Source organism: Sapajus apella, unplaced genomic scaffold (assembly GCF_009761245.1).
Source record: "Sapajus apella isolate SASKATOON/1434 unplaced genomic scaffold, GSC_monkey_1.0 scaffold121, whole genome shotgun sequence".
Taxonomy (NCBI): Eukaryota; Metazoa; Chordata; class Mammalia; order Primates; family Cebidae; genus Sapajus; species Sapajus apella.
Window position 1 is genome coordinate 3504464 of NW_022437061.1, and position 22019 is coordinate 3526482.

At 44.6% G+C, this 22019-nt stretch overlaps 1 protein-coding gene across 3 annotated transcripts in view; it reads right to left on the minus strand.

The window, feature by feature from the left end:
- Positions 1–21399, minus strand: part of NAAA (N-acylethanolamine acid amidase) — a 25510-nt gene extending 4111 nt beyond the window's left edge. For all 3 annotated transcript variants that reach the window (XM_032261050.1, XM_032261049.1, XM_032261051.1), the window contains exons 1-9: positions 21110–21399; positions 20393–20557; positions 16819–16945; positions 12545–12635; positions 6984–7060; positions 2943–3115; positions 2732–2794; positions 1610–1676; positions 313–341 (exon numbers count right to left, since the gene is read on the minus strand). In XM_032261050.1, coding sequence (XP_032116941.1) covers positions 313–341; positions 1610–1676; positions 2732–2794; positions 2943–3115; positions 6984–7060; positions 12545–12635; positions 16819–16945; positions 20393–20557; positions 21110–21309 — 992 coding nt within the window. In that variant the 5' untranslated portion in view covers positions 21310–21399. The remainder of the gene's footprint in view (positions 1–312; positions 342–1609; positions 1677–2731; positions 2795–2942; positions 3116–6983; positions 7061–12544; positions 12636–16818; positions 16946–20392; positions 20558–21109) is intronic.
- Between the last annotated feature and the right edge of the window lie 620 nt (positions 21400–22019).

The window sequence follows — 22019 nt, forward strand, 5'->3', positions numbered from 1 at the left end:
CCTCCTGTACCCAGGCTGTGGGGGCACTCCTGTGGGTGTAGCGGGGAGCAAAGGGGAGGGGAGGGGAGGGGGGGGGAGGGGAGGGGAGGGGTCTTCTCACCTGATTTATAGTTGTTTATCACCCAGCTTCCACCCCACCCCATATTAGTCCCATGAGAGCAGAGACTTTCTTTTGCTCCCTGCTATACCCACAGGAGTGCCCCCACAGCCTGGGTACAGGAGGCCTCACATCCTTGCTGAGCCCAAGAGTGTGTGAGTGAGTTCACTGCTTTGGGGTGCTGTGTGAATAGACATGTTTAACAAGTCACTTACTTGTTATAAACTGGAACCACTGACAAAACCTGCATAGGAAAAAGTCATATTATAGAGAAGATTAAATGGTAGAAGAGACACACATAGAATATCTATGTGGGGGCCGGGTGCAGTGGCTCAGGCCTGTAATCCCAGCCCTTTGGAAAGCAGAGGTGGGAGGACTGCTCAAGCCCACGAGTTCAAGACCAGTCTAGACAACATAGAGAGACCCTGTCTCTACTAAAAAAGGAAAAAAAAGAAAGTCTATAGAAAGAACACAAGAACTCTTTAGTGTATCTTGAGGTGATAGTCGCAGACTTTCTTTTTTGAGACAGTCTTGCTCTGTCATCCAGGCTGGAGTGCAGTGGTGTGATCTTGGCTCATTGCAACCTCTGCCTCCCAGGTTCAAGTGATTCTCCTGCCTCAGCTTCCCAAGTAGCTGGGATTACAGGCACACACCACCATGCCTGCCTAATTTTTACATTTTTAGTAGAGAGGGGGTTTTACCATGTTGGCCAGGCTGGTCTCGAACTCCTGACCTCAAGTGATCCTCCTGCCTCAGCCTCCCAAAGTGCTGAGATTATAGGCATGAGCCACCACACTCAGCCTCACTTTAAAGAGATTTTAAAGGGAAAGTACTAATTGATATTAGAGAATATTGGATGGATCCAGAAGGTGAAATGAAACCAGGAAGAAAAGGTATTTATTTAAATCCAGAACAATGGATCCAGCTGAAGGAAGAGATTTCCAATATTGATGATGCAGTAAGAAAACTGTAAAATCCGAGCCATATAAAACCTGTACTGTTCTAGTTGTTTTAATCTGTCTTTTCACATTGGCTTTTGTTTTCTAAACATTGTTCTCCAAGCTATTGTGTGTTTGAATTGCAGAAGAATTTGTAAAATGAATACTTTTTAAAAATATGCATTATTAAAAATGTTGAGTGAAGGTAATTGTCAACTTTATTAAGGAGGATTGCTTTGTGTCCACCACCTAGTGTAAAATAAAATCAAGTAATCCAATCTTTAAAAAATATTCTTTAATTCTCTTTTTTTCCTTAAACAATGAACACATATTACAACTATGCCTTTTTCTTTTTAATATGAAAAAAAACTTAGGTGAAGTGGACATTGTAACTTATATAGAACCAAGTTCAGAAAATGTTATATGACTTTTCATAAATGTCTTAAACCAAATAAAACTTTTATCAAATAAAACATTTTCATCTACCAGATTTGTTTGATTTCAGAGGGGTTTTTCATATTCTCTATTAACAAAACAGCAAACATGCTGGGTAAGCCAGACATATACAAGTTACCTGGAAAAGTGCCTCCAGGCTGAGGTTTGCTTGTCCCGTGGCATTAAGGGCCTTGATGGCAGGTGTTCTGTAGAACAATGGTCAAAGGTCACTTGGCACTTCAGCAAGCCCTGAAGCCCATCAGCTGTCATTTTTGGGAGGCACAATGCAAGCTCTGGTCCCATTATCTCCCTTTCTCCAAAACAGATTCCGGCCCCAAGCCTGTTTCCCCTAAGGCCCAGCCCACCACGGGGGAATTCATCCAGCAGCTGGGCTGGTTGGCCCCATCTGCTCAAGAAAGCTGGGATGATGAAAATGTGTGGCTGCAGAACTGAGCAGTGCCCAAATTTGTGGGGCACAAAGCCAAGGCAACGTGTATAGCTACCTGCACTTTGGAACTGTGCTGACTTACAATGTTTACAACTTGAAGGGACAATTAAAGCCCGTGACTGGTTTATTTATTTATTTATTTGAGGGCAGAGTCTTGCTCTGTCACCAGGCTGGAGTGCAGTGACGCGATCTCGGCTCACTGCAACCTCTGCCTCCCACGTTCAAGTGATTCTCCTGCCTCAGCCTCCCAAGTAGCTGGGATTACAGGCAGGCGCCACCACCCCCTGCTAATTTTTGTATTTTTAGTAGAGATGGGGTTTCACCATGTTGGCCAGGCTGGTCTCGAACTCCTGACCTTGTGATCCGCCCGCCTTGGCCTCCCAAAGTGCTGGGATTAGAGGCATGAGCCACCGCACCTGGCCAACTGGTTTATTTATATTTAAATAAGAGAAATAATTTCCTTCTAAAAACATCTTGCCTAGAACACCATGAACCTGGCCCTTTGCTTTCATTTTACAGATTGGTAAACAGAGGCCTGAGAGCCACCCAGTGAGTCATTAGCAGAGCTGGTGGTGGACTGTAGGGCTCCTGACCCTGAGACCCTCCCAACACTCGCCCAGCTGCTGAGAGGCTCTGCCCACTGCTTTCCTCCACACAACGCTCCCTTCCTGGCCAAGGCACTGGCGAAGGGGCTCAGGTACGTTTTCTGGGAGAGGACAGCACCTGTAGCTCTTGCCAGTGCCTGGGACAGAATGGGCGCATTCTCCTGACCACAAGAAGACACTGCCGACCGGAAAGCACATAGCAACCTACCTCCGGTCGTCTTGTTTGGGTGCTGGCTGCCAGTGGTCGTAATTTGTCTCAACTCGGAACCACCTAAAACAGAGCACATCATCTTGTCTTATCCAAGGCAATTTACAACATAGCAAAGGAGATATATTAACAAATTTAAAATACCCCTCATTTCACCAATTTAAAAAAAATAATTTGATACAAAATGACCAGAGCTTTCAATTCTACTTACCCTCCATTCAAAGGATCTAGAGGCCAAATGTCTGCTGGGCCATCTCTGTTTCTTGTGATGACCACTCCCTCCTGGGGGGACGTGCCACCAACAATGTAATAAACATCAGCAATAAGGGGAGTCTTGGCCAACCTGGCAACAGCTGCTTCAAAGTTTTCCGACTCATTCAGGGTCTGAACAAAAAGACGAACTTCCATGAGCAACCTCACCAACGGTTGGGTCCACACCAGATGATGCAAAAAGGATCCAAAGCACATTCTCCTGATATGTCACACCATGACTATTACCTTGAACTGCTCTGACCTTATCCTCTTGTCATCAGGGCTCCTAAGATGGAAGAAATCTCAGCTTCAAAGGGGAGCCTGTAGCAGCAGGAATTTCTGACAGGCTGCTGACAAGCCCTAGGCCTGGCTCAGCCCACACGGGCTGTGTGCTCTCCGGGCAGATCGCCCTCACAAAGGACTCCTCGCGCTTCTTCATTGATTTATTATTTTAACAGGTTTTTCTTGAATACCTACTGTGTGCCAGGCACTGTGCTGGTTTGGGGATAAAGTGAATGAGTCGCCTGGTCTTATTCTCCCCAAACCTCTGAGGAAGACAGAAAAGTCAACGGGCAATAGTGACACAATGTAATGAATGTTCACACAGGAGAAGAGGATGCTAAGGATGTCACAGCAGGGGACCCATCCGCACCAAGGGCAGTGGAGGAGGTACTGCAGGGAAGCATCACATGAATTGAAGCCAAAGAGACAAACAGAAATGAGTGGTGAAAGTGGTGGTTGCAGGGTGAGGAGGGGAAGAAAGTGTTTTGTCCGATGGACTAGACTAGCAAAGGCTTGGCGATGAAAGAGTGTGTGCTACATTAGGGCGCTGAGCTTAACTGGTGCTCAGACACCCTGAGGGCCCACGAAGACTTCCAAAGGCCTGTGGCAAGGATACTTAAGGGGATCACTCCCCAAATCTTCAGCTTCCACCTGGGCACCTTCCAAGAGCTGATCTGCTCAAGATTATCCTTCAGTGAAGGGACTGCTCTTCCCGTCTCCACCTTCACAACCACTCTGCTGCCATGTTCTAAAGGAAGTACATTGTGTGCTCACCCATCCTGGATAATGCCAAGGCACACTGTCAAGGGTGGAGGTGGTGACAGGGTCAAACAAAAGAATAATTCGAGATATCTGTGTCTGCAAAGGCTCCATTATTCAGCATCATAAACCCTAACAGCAATAAGTATAAGGCAGGAAAACTCTACAAAACCCATGTCAGGGCTTTGTAGTTTTCCTGCCTTATACTTACTGCTGTTAGGGGCGAGGTATTCCAGCCATAAAACCGAAAATTATTACTCTAACATTCCCTTCATCTTTCTGTGTAAAAACTGGCTGTAAAAAAATGATCTGTCCTGGCCAGGCATGGTGGCTCATGCTTGTGATGCCAGTACTTTTGGAGGCCGAGGCAGGCAGATCACTTGAGGTCAGGAGTTCGAGACCAGTCTGAGCAACATGGTAAAACCTTGTCTCACTAAAAATACAAAATTAGCCAGGTGTGGTGGCATGTGCCTGTAGTTCCAGCTACTCAAGGAGGCAGAGGTGGGAGAACCGCTTGAACCCAGGAGGTGAGGGTTGCAGTGAGCTGAGATCACGCCACTGCACTCCAGCCTGGGGACATAGTGAAACCCTGTCTTAAAAAAAAAAAAAAAAAAGGAATGACCTGTCCTAACTTGTTTGACTGTAGGTCATATGATCCCCTTTCCAGAGAGGATCCTGTCCTGTATCCAGAAGAAGGGAATGTATGCTCAGAGAGGCCAAGAAGAATCTAGACACACAGGCCTAGCTGGGTTTTCCCCCTCCTTCTACTAGCACTGGGTCTACTTTTTTGTCCAATCATATTTTGACATGGCATTCCACACCTTGTTAAACGCAAGCATAAAAATGGACAATGTTGCCTGTATCTTTGGGTCTTCATTCCAAAGACTGCTATGTCATATACATGTTAAATAAATTTGTATGCCTTTTCTCCAATTAATCTGCCTTTTGTGAGTTGACTTTTCAGCGAAATTTCAGAGGGCAAAGAGGAAATTTTCCCTTGGCCTTTGCAGAGGTAATAGGAGGGATGGAATATTTGTTTGCTTATGTTGCCTATAACATCCCCCAACCACTATCAAATTCATTGCCTCTAACCCGTGACAACAAAGTAAAAGGACATCAATAAAAAATACTGAAGGCCATGGTGACTTATTTTACCCAGGAGACAAAGTCACGGAGTGCAAATGCCTCATCTGTCTCAGGAAATGGAAGAAATGGGCAGTGACTGCTAATGGACATGGGATTTCTTTCTTCTTTTTTTTTTTCTTTTTAAATTTTATTTATTTACTTTTTTCTTGGGTTCCCACTATGTTGTCTGCTGGACCTGAACTCCCGGGCTGGACGGATCCTCCCGTCTCTGCCTCCTGAGTGTCTGTGACTGTGGGCACCATCGCACCCAGCAGATTCGTCCTTCCAGAGATCATAACAACCTCAGCATATGGACTTTTTTCTTTCCTTATCAAGTCAAGAACTTTCACCTTTTTGATACAGGAGATAGAAATAAATTATTTAGGCAGATAGAGGGGGTAAAAGAGTCCTTGGCAAGGCTTCCTTTCTAACAAAAAGCAGCCCAAAAAATTATTCTTTTCTAAAAAAGAGCAGCCTGAAAAATTGAGCTGCAAACATAGATAAGCAAGCTGGAAGCTCTCATGGGTGAATGCCCACAGGAAAGGGCTACCTGGGAGCCAGGTATGTTCAACACGGAGGCTCCACCTTCCCTTTTCTTTTTTCTTTTGTTGTTGTTGTTTTTGAGATGGAGTCTCGCTCTGTTGCTCAGGCTAGAGTGCAGTGGCATGATCTCAGCTCACTGCAACCTCTGCCTCTCAGGCTCAAGGGATTCTCCCACTTCTAGAAGAATCCTCAGGCTAGGATTCTTCCTAGCCTCCGAGTAGCTAGGATTACAGGTGCGCCACCACCACACCCAGCTAATTTTTGTATTTTTAGTAGAGAGAGCATTTCACCATGTTGGTCAGGCTGGTCTCAAACTCCTGACCTCATGATCTGCCTGCCTCAGCCTCCCAAAGTGCTGGGATTACAGGCATGAGCCACCACGCCTGGCTTTTCTTTTCTTTTTCTTTTTCTTTTTTTTTTTTTGAGACAGGGTCTCGCTGTGTTACCCAGGCTGCAGCGGCATGATCTCACTACTGTAGCTGTGGCCTGGAACCCAGCACATTTTAAGAGGTTTTTGCAGAGCAGATGTTCCTTTTGTTGTGTGCAGAGCTGCCTTCTAATGCATTTGCTTTGCTAGTTTGGATATTTGCAAACAGAGGTTTTAAAAGGAGGGTACATCTGTATCCGTAGAAGAGCATAATATTATCTCGTATCTCAATCAGCTATTGTGGAAAACTCTAGCCTGTGACAAAGATTCTCTCTTTGACCAAGCTGTAGCCAGGCTCCTCTGAGTCCTCTTCTCTATTCGACCTTGACTTTGGCTTATAAAGACTCAAACAAATACTAACAGTTCCTAACAGCTCAAGGCCACATCTCTCAGATGACTAGTCCTCCTTAAAGTGAAGGTAGGGCCCCTGTCTCCCAGTCTCTGTGGGAAGGTAGGAACATAACCTCTAAGCTCCGGTTGGCAAATTCAAATTGGTTTCACATGGACCAACCCCTCCTCTCCATTTTTCACTTCCCTGATTCTGCTAAGCTCCTGTTCCCTCCCCTCTTTTTAAAACACCCATCTCTGCACAAACCGAAGTTGAGCTCAGTTCACACTGGGCTCTTCCTTACTGCAATAGCACATACTGATTAAAATCTGTCCTTACCGCTTTAACTAGTGTCTGCCTTTATCTTTGACATTTACCAAAAAGGTTTATATGCACTTTGCAAACATTTAGATGCTTATTCTTTTAAGGAGCTCCTTACATGAAAAGCAACATTGTTAAATGACACAGAACAGTTTAGAAGGTGGTTTAGAAGGTGAAGGTGGAGTTAAGGAGGGCTCCACATTAAATATACTCACAGCGCGGATCAGCCAGCTGACCGGGATGTGTCTCCGAAAAAGGGCAGCGATAGCATTCTCCCACCACCAGCCTTTATCTGCCAAGTTGAGTATATATGTTATATATGTGTGTGTATATACATACATGCAACAGATATGTTATTTTAGCAAGGAAATATATATAGATAGATAGATATTCACTCAAGTTTTGAAAGCAGAATCTTTTGTACCAGGACACAATGATAATCATGTTAAAGGAAATAATTCTATTAATTATACCAGGCAAAATATAATTATGTAGCTGTCAAGGGAAGTGTCTTAATAAATACTAGGAAGAACATAGAGAACTTGAATCTTTCACACCGGTGATTTGTGCTCAGATTAAAAAAAAATGCAAATTTACAATCATTTCCCAAAATTACTTTTGGACAACTTTTAAAGGCCTCTGAAGGGGATCCATTACCAAACAAAAGTTTTCATTCAAGGATAAGTAACAGCAATATGAGAAAAAAAATGGACAAATAGATTCACAAAATTTTTTAAAATTCTGTGTATTAAAAGACAGTATCAGCCTGGCACAGTGACTCATGCCTGTAATCCCAGCACTTTGGGAGGCTGAGGCTGGCAGATCACCTTAGGTCAGGAGTTTGAGACGAGCCTAGCCAACATGGTGAAACCCTGTCTCTACTAAAAATACAAAAACTAGCCAGGTATGTTGGCGCATGCCTGTAATCGCAGCTACTCAGGAGGCTGAGGCAGGAAAATTACTTGAACCTGGGAGGTGGATGTTGCAGTGAGCTGAGATGCCCCACTGAACTCCAGCCTGGGTGACAGAGCAAGACTCCATCTCAGAAAAAAAAAAAAAAGTATCAACAGAGTAAAAGGCAATTCACAGACTGAGAGAAAATATTTTCAATAATAAATTAATATACAAGAGAACTCCTAAAACTCAACAACAAAACAAACAGCCCAATTTAAAAATGGGCAAAGGGCTAGATGTGTTGGCTCACACCTGTAATCCCAACACTTTGGGAGGCCCAGGTGGGAGGACTGCTCGAGCCCAGGAGTTTTAGACCAGCCTGAGGAAAATAGTGAAACCCCATCTCTACAAAAAATTTTAAAATTATCAGGCATGGTGGCACATGCCTGTAGTCCCAGATTCTGGGGAGGCTGAGGCAGGAGGATTGCTTGAGCGCTGGAGTTCAAGACTGCAGTGACTTCTGATTCAGTCACTGCACTCCAGCCTGAGTGATAGAGTGAGACTGTCTCAAAACAAACAAACAAAAAAATAGGCAAAGGACTTGAATAGACATTTCTCCAAAGAAGATATATAAGTGCCCAGTAAGCTCATGAAAAGATACTCCATATCATTAACCATTCGAGAAATGCACATCAAAACTACAGTGAGACGCCACCTCACATCCATTAAGATGGCTACTATTGGCCAGGTGTAGTAGCATATGCCTGTAATTCCAGCACTTTGGGAGACCAAGGCAGGTGGATCACTTGCACCCAGAGTTTTAGACCAGCCTGGGCCACATGGCAAAACCCTACCTCTACAAAAATTACAAAAATTAGCCAGGCATGATGGTACATGCCTGTGGTCCCAGCTACTTGGAAGGCTGAGGTTGGAGGATCACTTGAGCCTAGGAGATTGATGCTACAGCAAGCCAAGATCCCGCCACTGTACTCTAACCTGGGCAGCAGAGTGAGACTCTGTCTTAAGAACAAATAAAAGAAAGAACCAGGCCATGCACAGTGGCTCACTCCTGTAATCCCAGAACTTTGGGAAGCCAAGGCAGGAGGATTTCATGAGATCAGGTGTTTGAGACCAGCCTGGGTAACATAATGAGGCCTTGTTTCCAGTAAAAAAAATGTTTACAGTGGCTCACATCCGTAATTCCAGCACTTTGGAAGGCTGAGATGGGCAGATCACCTGAGGTCAGAAGTTCGAGACCAGCCTGACCAATATGGTGAAACCCCCATCTCTACTAAAAATGCAAAAATTAACCAGGCATGGTGATGGACGCCTGTAGTCCCAGCTACTCAGAAGGCTGAGTCAGGAGACTTGCTTGAACCCAGGAGACACAGGCTGCAGTGAGCTGAGATCACACCAGTGGACTCCAGCCTGGGTGACAAGACTCTGTCTCAAAAACAAAAACACAAATTTTTTTCTAATTTAAAAACCACCCCCCCTACAAATAGCTAGAATTTGAATGTTTCTAGTTTAAAGAAAAGACAAATATTTAAGGTGACACATATCACAATTACCCTGATGTGATTATATGAATGTAACACATTATCATACGCACTCCCAAAATATGCACAAGTAATGTGTCTCAATAACAAAATTAAATTTTAAAAATCCGCTCTAGCAATTTTGAAATAGGTAATACGTGATTGTTAACGGTAGTCACCTTGCTGTGTGGATCACCAGAACTTACTCCTCCTGGCGAATTCAAACTTTGTATCTTTTGACCATCCCCCCTTTTCCCTAGCCCTTAGCAACCACCATTCTACTCTCTGCACCTGAGTTCAAACTTGGAGATTCCACATGTAAGTGAAATCATGCAATATTTGTCACAATAGGTGGAATAACATGACCATTCTAGTTGCTGGGTAGGAAAAGAATTACAGGAAGGTAAAAATAGTAGCAAGGAGATCAGGTGGGCTGAGCAGGCAGTACAGGTGTGATGGGGGCTAGCTCAGCAGTAGAGGGAGAGAGAATGGAGAGGTACAGTCTAGTTCTGGTGTCAGAGCTGATAAGACTTAGGGAGTGAGGGGTAAGTGATGACTTCTGGTAGCAGTTGCGTGCGTAGAGGTGCCATTTTCTGAGACACGGGAAACAAGGAGAGGGGCAGATTTGAGTAGAGGCAGAGTTAGGTAGAAAATGGGGAAAAGAAAAACGCAAGAGATCGGCTTAGGCATGCTAAGTGTAAGATGCCTAGTAGACATCAGAATGGAGATGCTGAGAAGATGGCTGGATGCTCCAGTCTAGGACTCAGAAGAGGCCAGGCCTGGAGATGCGACAATAGCAAAAACACCCGCGGCCTTTGCTCTGTGCCGGGGACTGCTGCATTTCATATTCATTAATTCATCTCATCCTCACAGCAGCTGTTATCATCTCTGCTTTTGAGATGAGGAAACTGAAGCACAGACAGGTTAAGCTCCTTGATCATGGTCACCCAGCTACCAAGTGACAGAACTAAGATGTAAATCCAGGCAGGCTGGCTCTGGAGTCGAGATCTTACCCACCAGGTGTCTTGTTAAGCCTCCCCATGCCCCGTGGCATTTGTTAGTCCTCCTCATATCGTTATCCTTTCCTTGGGGGTCTTTGAGGCACTGCTGGAACCCTCCATAATGTCCAGATACTTAATATCACAGCCCTTCGCAGCCTCGAACTCCTGGGCCCAAGCCATCCTCCCTCTTCAGCCTCCCAAGTAGCTGGGACTACAGGCACATGCCACCATGCCTGGCTAAAAGCAGCTTAGCAGTGTTTCATTAAATGCATATGTGGTAGATTAACTTGGTTATTTTTAACTGCTCACACCTTAGATTCTACTAATCAAGTTTGGCAAACAACTTGAGTTGCAAAATGAAAGACAGTCATTTTTAATAAATATACATGTGATTATAGGCATTCTATTAAAAACCTCAGTAATTGTCATGCTGTGGTTTGGGTACCACTGGTTGAGAACCAATCCTATACATAGCTGACATTTGAGAAAATGTGGAGGAAATACATTAGGATAAAGAAATGTTTACCGTGGACACTGATATATACTCGACCACCATCTTCCCGGTAAAGTCTTATGTAAAAAGATAAGAATAAACAACAACACTGGCCAGGTGCATTGGCTCACGCCTATAATCCCCAGAATTTTGGGAGGCCAAGGTGGTGGATCACCTGAGGTTGACAGATTGAGACCAGCCTGGCCAACATGGTGAAACCCCATCTCTACCAAAAACACAAAAATTAGCCAGATGTGGTGGTGTGTGTCTGTTATCCCAGCTACTCAGAAAGCTGAGGCATGAGAATCACTTGAGCCCGGGAGGCAGAGGTTGCAGTGAGCCCAGATTGCGCCACTGCATTCCAGCCTGGGCAACAGAGCAAGATTGTGTCTCAAACAAACAAATCCCAAAAAACAAAAAAAAAAGTCTATCAGGGTTCATCAGATGAGCAACGCTAAACTTCAAGATACTCCTTATATATATTATTTTCCTTGATTCAGCTGCACGCTGAGAGCACACACAGAGCTTGCTTACCTCTGGGTTTCCCACACACTGTGGAACTAAATGGTCTTCCCCTGAGATCTGGGGAATGGCAGTGGGGATGTCAATGAACAGAGCAATTGGGCCAGGACCCAGGAGAGCAATCTGAGAATTTCCTCTCCCACTACTAGCTGTCATTTCCTCTCACAGCCTATTTCATTCTCTGCCTAATGAATGGAGTTAATAATAACAGCCCTGCCTAAAGGACTGTTGTGTCTAAGAAGAAGACATGTGAGGATGTGCATGGTAAGCCAGAAAGTGCTTTACAAATGTTGCTTGATTAACAACATCATATATCCCCTAGATTATCACAGTAGTTTCCAAATGGTCTTCTGCTTCCATCTTAACCTAACACAATCCAGTCTCTACAAAGCAGCAAAAGTAATAGCTAAAAATATAAATCACATCTGTTCACTCCCTGGCCTACAACCCCCCTACAGCTTCCATTATACTTAAAATCCAAACTCTTCATTGTGACCCTGCACCATGGCCTCAGCCTCTTCTTCACTTCTAATGTCACTACCTATTTACTCCATGCTCTAACCACACCGACTTTCTTTTGCTTCTGAAATCCACCAAGCTTATTATTCCTACCTATGGCCTTCATCCTTGCGGTAAGTCCACCAGAAATGATCTTCCCCTGGCTTCTGCAGAACTAGCTCCTGGATCACATGGGTCAGGCCTCCTCTGACCCTCTGACCTGTACTAACCACTCCACTTCCTCTTTCACTCTCTATCACAGCTTCCTATTTTGCTTTCTTTTCTTCCTTCCCTCCTTCTTTCCTTCCTTCTTTCTTCCTTCCTTCACTCCTTTCTTCTCTCTCTTCTTTCTTTTCCTTCCTCCCTCCCTCCCTCCCTCCCTCCCTTCCTTCCTTCCTTCCTTCCCTCACTTTCTCTCTCTCTCTCTCTCTCTCTCTCCCCCCTTTCTCTCTCCCTCTTTCTCTCTTTCTTTCTTCAGACTTTCACTCATATTGCCCAGGCTAAATTGCAATGGCACAATCTTGGCTCACCACAACCTCCACCTCCAGGGTTCAACTGATTCTCCTGCCTCAGCCTCTGGAGTAGCTGGGACTACAGGCACGCACCACAATGCCCGGCTAACCTATTTTGCTTTCTTTGTAGCATTTATTGCTACCTGAACTCATTGTCATTGCTTCCGTGCATGCTGTCCATGTCCTCCCCCTAGGATGGAAATCCCTGCCACATAGTGTGTGTTCTGTATGTTCTGCATGTTGGGTGAGTGAAGGAAGTTCTTGGATAGAACTGAACAATAACGTAGCTTAAATTACACAGGAGTTTGTTTTGATTACCTCGTTCATCACCAGAAACTGTAAACTTGTGTGGGCTCTGACCGGTCCATAATCCTACATAGCCAATAAAAGTAGTTCCTGTGAATGCAATCTGAAATGAAGAGATAATGGATCATTTCACCATTCCAATCAAATACATTGAAATCACCTGTTTTGTCCTACAATTTTTGGATTTTTTTTCTTCTAAGTTCCAACATAATAGAATAAAGCTCTGAAACAGCCTTCTAAGACAGAGGTTCTTAACCTTAAGTTGGGGTGGGGGTGTGGTCCATACATAGATTTTAGTGGATTTATGACTTTGGATGAGGAAAAAAAAGATGCATTTTCACTAACCCTAACTGAAATTGAATTCCTTCTATAATGAATGCATGCAACAAATCACGCAATCATAGTGGTGCCTATAATTTTGTCACTAGTAGAAATCACAGGTATTTTCACATACACAATGTTGGCTGCAGATATTTTGAAACACTGTCCATAATTTACTACTTTGAAAACATGGTAGTTATTAGACCCACTGCTAAATCTTACTATTTAATGTGTTAAGAAAAAGTATAACATTGAAATGGCTGATTTCCTTTGTTCTCCCACGTATTTTATTTTATGTATTTATAAACATTATTCACCAAAGGGGCGCATAAAGCAGATTAAGAGGCCCCATCCTAGAAGTGGCAAATGGAGTCTTATTGTAAAACTTGTTTTGATTTGATGATAAGAGGTAAATATCACATATTTTATAAGCTTTGTGAAGTTAGGAGAAACAAGTGGGACTTTCACCAATAATAATCACATTTAAATTTTAAATATGTAAAAATCCTTTTACACAGCTCTTTCACTTAATCCTCACAACTATCCCATGAATTATAGGGATCACCTTCACTTTAAATTAAGGTCATGAGCTCAGTGATTGCAAGATACTGCTATGTAATCTGCAGGAGAAAATTCAAACTCTATATGTCACTGAGGCTGGAATGCAATCCTGACTCACTGCAGCCTTGCCCTCCTGGGCTCGAGTGATCTTCCCACCTCAGTTTCCCAAGCAGCTGGGACCACAGGCCCGTGCCACTAAATCTAATAATAATATTTATTATTATTATTATTCTGGTTTTCCTAGAGATAGGGTCTGCCTATGTGGCCCAGGCTGGTCTAAACTCCTGGGCTCAAGCCATCCTTCTTTCTTGGCTTCTCAAAGTGCTGGGATTACAGGTGTGAGCCACCACAGCTAGCCTTTATCAGTTATTTCTGATAGCAAATTTTATTTTTCATTTTATTTATTTATTTCTATTTTTTCTGTAAGCTGTTCCATGGCAAAAATTTTATTTTTCAAATAAGTTATTTGGCCAGGTGTGGTGGTTCATGCCTGTAATCCAGCACTTTGGGAGGCCAAGGTGGTGGATCACCTGAGGTTGACAGACCGAGACCAGCCTGGCCAGCATGGTGAGACCCCATCTCTACCAAAAATACAAAACTTATCTGGGTGTGGTGGCGTGCACCTGTGGTCCAAGCAACTCGGGAGGCTAAGGCAGAAGAATCGCTTGAACCCAGGAGGTAGAGATTACAGTGAGCTGAGATCGTACCACTGCACTCCACCTTGTGACAGAGCAAGACTGTCTCGAAAAAAATTAAAAAGTACTTAAAACAGTATCTGACTCATATTGTTCCGTAAAAGCTAACTAATATTGAGATGTTTTAAGAAATATATAGTCCTAGTTTGATATTTTCCTTAGAAAAATTAAATCAGTAATGTTTTTCACTTAATTATTTATTTTTACCTTATCTAGTTGTAGAAATAATTTAAGGTGGCTGAATTACAAGGGAGAATGCAGTGGCCTTAGTTTTATAAAATGACCTCAGTCCTCAGACTTACTAAGGGCCTCCATGAGTGCCCCCATTTCCACACATGACAGTAAAGCAGAAATAAGTCTACCTTATGCCTAAAGCCCTTACAAATGTAATTATAGGACAATAAAAAGTAATTATATGGCCACTGCATTTGCATGACACAGTGACTGTAACATGAAGGCGACCCTCATGTTAGGGTCATTCTTGAAGGGCTGAGAAAAATTGAAGTTATGAGATCAAAATCACATCATAGTTTTCAATTATGACACATAATTATAAGTAACATTGAGATATAACTTATATTTTATCTTGCAGCTCTGAAAATCTGTCTCTACTTCTGTTTGTACTTCCCAATTGTTTCTGCCTAGTCAGTTAACATAAACACACCCTTAGCAGGGAATTTTAAGTTTCAGCCTAACTGCCTGGTGCAATGTCTCACACCTGTAATCCCAGCGCTTTGGGAGGCCAAGGCAGGTGGATTATCTGAGCTCAGGAGTTCAAGACTAGCCTGGGCAACATAGTGAAACCCCATCTCTACTAAAAATACAAAAATTGGCTGGGTGTGGTGGCGCCCTCCTGTAGTCCCAGCTACTTAGGAGGCTGAGGCAGGAGAATCACTTGAACCTGGAAGGCAGAGGTTGCAGTGAGCCGAGATTACACCACTGCACTCCAGCCTGGGTGACAGAGCGAGACTCTGTATCAAAAATAAAAACAATAATAATATTAATGACAATTTACAGCCGAATTAAGGCTGAGTTTAAAAACAAAAACTATCAATAGGCCCAGCGCCTGGGTTCTGGTCCTCCCTCTGCCATCTCTCCGCCTGTGATTTGGGGCAGGTCAGGCTCTGTGAAGCTAAGCGCCCTCATCTAGAAAGTGAAGATAAAAACGTTGACTTATGCCTGCTTTGCAGGGCTGCTGGGAAGGTCAAATGAGGTCCTGTGTATGAAAATACTTGTAAGATTATACATATGAGACAAGAATGAGAGATGAATTATTTTGTGGATAACCTGTTCTTAATTTATTAAAACAATTTCTTGGCCGTGAGTCCTCCATAGAAAAGCAATACCCAGTGTAAACTGTCTAGATTCAGTAACAGTAACCTGAGTACTGAGAGTAAAGCTATCTCTGTCGACTATTTCTCTATAGACTATTTCATGGAAACTCCAGGAAAAACAAAAACAAATGAAGCAACAACTATTAAAGTGAGTTTTAGAACAGTTGAAATAATTTTCATTGCATTTATTCCTTTGTCTATTCGTAAAAGTATTAGCTCATTATAGAATAATGAAGAAAAAACATGAATAAAAAATAATATTATCCCATCAGTCAGTAATAACAATATTTAGCATATTTCCTTTGAGAATTAATTATGCATTTGTATTATCCTTACCATTTAAAATCATTTTTAAAGTAATTCAGCTAGAAATCAAATTGTTAACAGTGGCAAAGTGAAGAAACAGGACTGGAAAGGAGAAACTTTTACGAATATTTCTGTACTGTTTGAACTTTTTACGAAAAAGAGTGTTTGTAAAAGCAGATGGCTAACTGACTAGTTAGTAAATGAGTTTTCAGTATTTGTGAATCAACCCCTAAATGCAAAGAACACAGGGAATATAGTCCTTGTCCTTACAGTCAAAATCCGGCGTTTGCATGCTGTATTCTGGTTTACAGCAAAACATGCTGTGTGTACTCAATGAACATTGATTTATTCTGTCTCTCTAGAATTTTACACAATGGCAACAGCACACGCTAGATTACACTTTTAAAGGGACCGTGCTATAAACAAAAACTCTAAGTATAATTTTTTAAAGATCATACCTAAGAGAGTGGTGTGGTCAATCACACTTGCAGAATAAAGTACCATTTATTATTTGGCTACAACTTATCAGGCACCTACTACATGGTTTTACATAGACTACTTCATGTAACATTTAACTATCTCAGTAAAGTAGTTATGAGCCTCCAAGAGCTGCAGTCTGCCAAATTACGTTATGAGTAATTTCTCAGGTTCACAAAGGAAGTACAGCAATTGATAGAATCAGGATTCAAACCTGGACTGTCAGATCCCAAAGTTGGGTGTTCCTAGTTACGGCACTACCCAGCCCCTCCCTATTCCAAAAGCAGACTGGGCATGGGAAAGCAGAGAAAAGAGCTGACTCTGCATAAGCAGATAATTCATCACTCTCTAAAAGAGATGTCCCTAAGGAAAACTGGGTGACCTCTTTAAGTAGATGCTCAATAATAATAAATGACTGTTCTTCCTATGAGCATAATTGATGTAAGCCTCTCTTTGGGCTTTGTTTTTACAGGGGTGTGATGTTTTTTGTGTCTTATGCTGATAACACATTTAAGTTAGCAGACCATTCAAATGACAGCTAACTTGAGTTAGCAAATCTTTGATTTCTTATCTTATATGGTACAGACTGTACCTGCCCATTCTTTAAGAATTGCACATCCACGGTCAACTTGCGTAAGATATTCCCAAAAGGATAATCCAGATTCCGACCATGGTAAATGTGGCCTCTGGAGTCTTGAGCCACAATACTGGTGCAGAATCTGAGAAAAGGGAAAAGTCCAACATGAGTGAATAAGACAAATAAGAACAAAAGGAAAAGGAGTTTTTCATTTGTAAAACAAGTCCTCAAAGTAAAATGGTTTCTCTTCCTTATAACTGACATAAGTGGTATAATGCGTGCACAAGAATATAGATTCACAATTCAAGATGAAACATACAACTGGATACAACTCATCTGTGTTCATTCAGTGTTTCTAGGCTCTTTGCCCTTAGCACACAGGGAAGGCATCGTAAGCACAGTAAGTTAAGAATTTCATCCTCAGTCTATTCCTAAGTGAAACTAACCTATCCTGGGCTCAGGACACCCCTGAACTCTGCTTTTTCCTCTGCTTGGTAGTATGTATTCTACACATTATTCAAAGCCAGCTCAAGCTCACCTCTCCATATATGAATTCCTCAGAGCAAGTAGAGTAGCACTAAACCATTGTTTCACAAATGTTTTACTTTGTCCCCTTGGGAAAATGGCTGGCGCTTTAGAGGTTTGGCACTTTTTCTGTCTCTCTCCCAGCTCCTTGCACAGAGATAATAATAATAATAATAAAAGGAATCTCTATGAACATAAGTATTCTGAGAAAAAGAGGAGGAAGTTTGCTAAATATCTAAATATCCAAATATCCATATTCTCTGAGAAGATTTAATGGTATATGAAAAAATATTTATATACAGTATGTCCAATACCGGGGGAAAAGATATGTATATCCACATGAACAAAACTGAGAGAAAATATCCTAAAGGTTTTTTCTGGTCATTTTTGAATAACAGAATGGTGGTTAGCTTTGTTCTTTTTACTTTTCTACATTTACTGATTTTCTACAATGATTACATGTTACTTTTATAATTAGAGGGAATAAAGTGTTACTTTTTTGTTGTTTGTTTAAAGATGGAACCTTGGTCAGGTTTTAATTCCCTCTAAGGTTTCTGTTTTTTATTTGTTTATTTATTTATTTGAGTCTCTGTCACCCAGGCGGGAATGCAGTGGCACCATCTCAGCTCACTGCAGCCTTGACTTCCCAGGCTCAAGCCATCCTCCAGCCTCAGCCTCTCGAGTAGCTGGGCCCCAGGTGCAAGCCGCCATGTCTGGCTAGTTTTTTTGGTATTTTATGTAGAGACAAGGTTTTACCATGTTGCCCAGGCTGGTCTCGAACTACTGGGCTCAAGAGATCCACCCACCTCAGCCTCCCAAAGTGCTGGGATTACAGGCATGAACCACTGTGCCCAGCCTTCCTCCAAGGTTCTGAACTTAACTTCAAAGAGTTCAGGTCAGGGAGGGGACTGGTAAGACATGGGAAGTACCAAAGCAGAGTTTGTAGAATCTGTCTCAAAGGTGATTTTTCAAAATTGGCAAGATAGCAATACTTTAATATCATGCCCAAATGTTGCAGTGTGATGTAGCAGTGCACAAGTGCCTGAGACAAATGAGGAAACAGGCTCTGCTCTGAGAGGCACGGCAGCCACTGGAGGTTCACAGGCTTTCAGCACTCACCAGCAACCTGACTTCCAGCAAGGTGGCCCTTCTAAGGCTTGGTTTCCACATCACAAAACAGATGATACCATCTTCCCCACGGGGCTGTGTTCACGAAGTGCCTGGCACCCAGTAGGCTCACTAAAGGGTAGCTAGTATTATTCTAATTCAAGAAGGCTTACTTCCAAAATGAGAAGAAAGCATTTCCTTTGTCAATGCTAGTGAATTGAAGGGTGCTTTTTATTAGGCAATTCAATACATACCTTAGTATCAAATCCAAAAGTTAGAATGTTTTTACTAGAACGTTTGCTTTAATCTGTTTGAATATGGTGACTCCAACAGATGAAGGTAAAAATGATTTATGATTTTTCATTGAGAAAGCCGTAACTTAAAAATAGGAAAAAGTTGGAGGTAGGAGAGGGAGGTGGTAAAATTATAATAACTTAGTTCAACTGAAAAGCACTTTATTTACCAAACCTGTGTCTTTTCTGTGCCTGAAAGCATTTCCTGAAGAGGAAGGCTGTCACAGTGCTGCTTTGCTTACTCTGCCTACGTGTTCTAGGAAGATGCCTGGGCCAGTAAAATTTCATTATTCCAAGATCTTTTCTATCCCCATCATCTTTAGGCAGCAAGAAGCTCTAAGTATGTACAAGATGTTAAGAGATGAGGCTAGTCTGGTGGCAAAACAGTAAGCATTAAAGGGAGAAACCAAGTCAAACCTCTTTATTCCAAGACCAGTTACTGAGCCCATAAACCCCTGCACTTTGCCTGGGATCAACCGCACACTCCATGTTACTGTCACTTCTGGGTGCACTTTTATTTATTTATTTATTTATTTATTTATTTATTTATTCATGTATTTATTTTGAGACGGAGTCTTGCTTTGTTGCCCAGGCTGGAGTGCAATGGTGCAATCTCCGCTCACTGCAACCTCCGCCTCCCGGGTTCAAGCAATTCTCCTGCCTCAGCTTCCCGAGTAGCTGGGACTACAGGCGTATGCCACTATGCCCGGCTAATTTTTCGTATTTTTAGTAGAGACAGGGTTTCACGGTGTTAGCCAGGATGGTCTCCCAAAGTGCTGAGATTACAGGCGTGAGCCACCTCGTCTGGCCCATATATATATGGAGTCTCCTTTTGTCCCTCAGGCTGGAGTGCAATAGGGCCATCACAGCTCACTGCAACCTCTGCCTCCTGGGTTCAAGCCATTCTCCTGCCTCAGCCTCCCGAGTAGCTGGGATTACAGGCACCCCCACCCCCACCCCCGCCCCAACACCACCACACTCAGCTAATTTTTTTGTATTATTAGTAGAGATGGGGGTTTCACCATGTTGGCCAGGCTGGTTTTGAACTCCTGACCTCAGGTGTTCTGCCTGCCTAGGCCTCCCAAAGTGCTGGGATTACAGGCGTGAGCCACCGCGCCCGGCCTCGGTGCACATTTTATCATGCCCACTTCCCGGTCCAAACACTGGCTGGCGCTATTAGAGGAGTTTTCCCTGTGGTCCCATCCCTGGTGGACACAGACACTTCAGACATGACACACATGAAAGGTAAATGCAGGGCGACAAATAAGGGCAGAGATGAGCCACGGCCAGTATAGATCTGGAAGGCCACTGAGTTCACTAAGGGGTCCAGATGAGGGGAGTCTTAGTTTCAAAAACTTCCTGGAAAAGTACGTTTTGAGCAGAATTTTAAAAGTAGGATGCCACCTGGATTGGGGAAGAGAAAACCCGGGGCTACTGGGAGAGGAAATTTCAGTGTTGAGTCAGAGAAGCTGCTTTCCCTCTCGAAGCCTGAGATCTGCAGCTCAGATTTACACAGAGAAGTAGAGGAAGCGCTGGAGGTTTCTGGGCAAGCAGGCACCACCCTGTTTTTATCACACGGAAAGCATGTCTCCTCCTGCTAGTCTGTGTCAGGAGGCCCCCCGCCGCAAGCCCCGCGTTACTCCGCACCGGCTTGGGGCACTCACGCGGAGGACTCGTAGGCCAGGTTGACCAGGAGGCAGTCGGCCAGGCTGAGGTTCAGGAAGTCGCACATGCCGCGGATCTCGCCGGCGAAGGGCTGGGGCAGGAAGCGCTCCAGCTCCAGGACCACCTTTCCCATCAACACGTGCACCCACCTGGGGACTCTATCCCTGGAAACGAAAAGCAGGAAGGCGTCTGACCCGCTCAGAGGTCGGCGACATGCGACTGCCTGTGTACTGGGAGCGGGACTACATCCTGAGAGGGTGAGCGCTCAGGGCCACCGCTCCCCAGACAGCGGACCGCTCTGCCGCCGCGTCACTCGATCCGCAACCCCCTGGGGGCGGGCGAGGAAGAAAACTCAGAGATGGGGAGGGCGAATGAGGCTGGTCCCAGGGCAGGCTTGGAGGCCCCGTGAGGCCCGCAAGGAAGTCGCGGGTTGTCCCTCCTCGGTAGCTACGCAGCCCAGGCGACAACCCGCGCGCCACCCTGACCCGGAATGGCTCAAGGACTGGCGTGCCACGGGTGACACTGAACTTGGAAGCTGAATCTGCCGCACTGGATTCTCCCCAATGCCGACCCTGCTCAGGGCGGCAGCCAAAGCCAGTTCTCCCAGTGTGGCGGGGAGTAAAGCGTCCGGGTTTAAAACACTTTGGGCAGCGCGCGTCTGACTCCGACCCGCGCTGCCTGCGTCCCCGCAGACCCCGTCCAGGGGCCCAGCTCACCCGATGACTTGCGCCACCGCTGCGCGTACCAAGTCCAAGTCGTAGTGCCGCAGCACCGGCAGCCAGCGCAGCTCGGGTGCCGCGTCCAGGCTCACGTTGAAGCGCGGCGCTGCTGGGGGAGAGGAGGCGGACAGCCCGGCCCCGGCCAGCAGCATCAGGGGCAGAAGCCCCGGGCACGCCTTCCCGTCTGCGGCCCGCATGGCTCGGGTTCCTGCGGCCGCAACTCGGACCTGGGCAGCCACTGTCGGAGCCCGGGTAAGCCGCGGAGGAGGAGGAGCCGGGGCGGGGCCGCGATCGCTGGAGGCGGGGCCCGCGCAAGGCCCGCCGGCCCCCGTCACCCGCGCATCCACTCGGCCGCGCCTACCCTCCGTCCAGCCTGGAGGTCGCTGAACGCGGGGCCGCTAAGGGCTGGGGCTGCGGACAGCCGGATTCCTACCAACTCCCGGTTCCAGCGCACCTGCTTGGGCCGAAGGAGTGTAGGCTGCGGCCGAGAGGGGCTTTCAGATTTTCAGTAGCAAAAAGGTGTTAGAAAAGCCTTACAGTGCAGAAAGGTACCTATTAATCCACCCCCCTCCCCGCCTCATTTGTTCATTTAAAAATTCTTCAGAGGTTCACTTGGGTTTTTACAAAGGGCAAGAGAGCTTTTTCTGTTCAACAGCCCCAAATCTTTTCAGTTAGACGTTTTCGTTTGTTTGTTTGTTTGTTTTGAGACAGAGTCTCACTCTGTCGCCCAGGCTGGAGTGCAATCGTGCAATCTCGGCTCACTGCAACCTCTGCGTCCCAGGTTCAAGCAATTCTTCTGCCTCAGCCTCCTGAGTAGCTGGAATTACAGGCGCCTGCCACCACGCCCAGCTAATTTTTGTATTTTCAGTAGAGACAGGGTTTCACCACCTTGGCAACGATGGTCTCT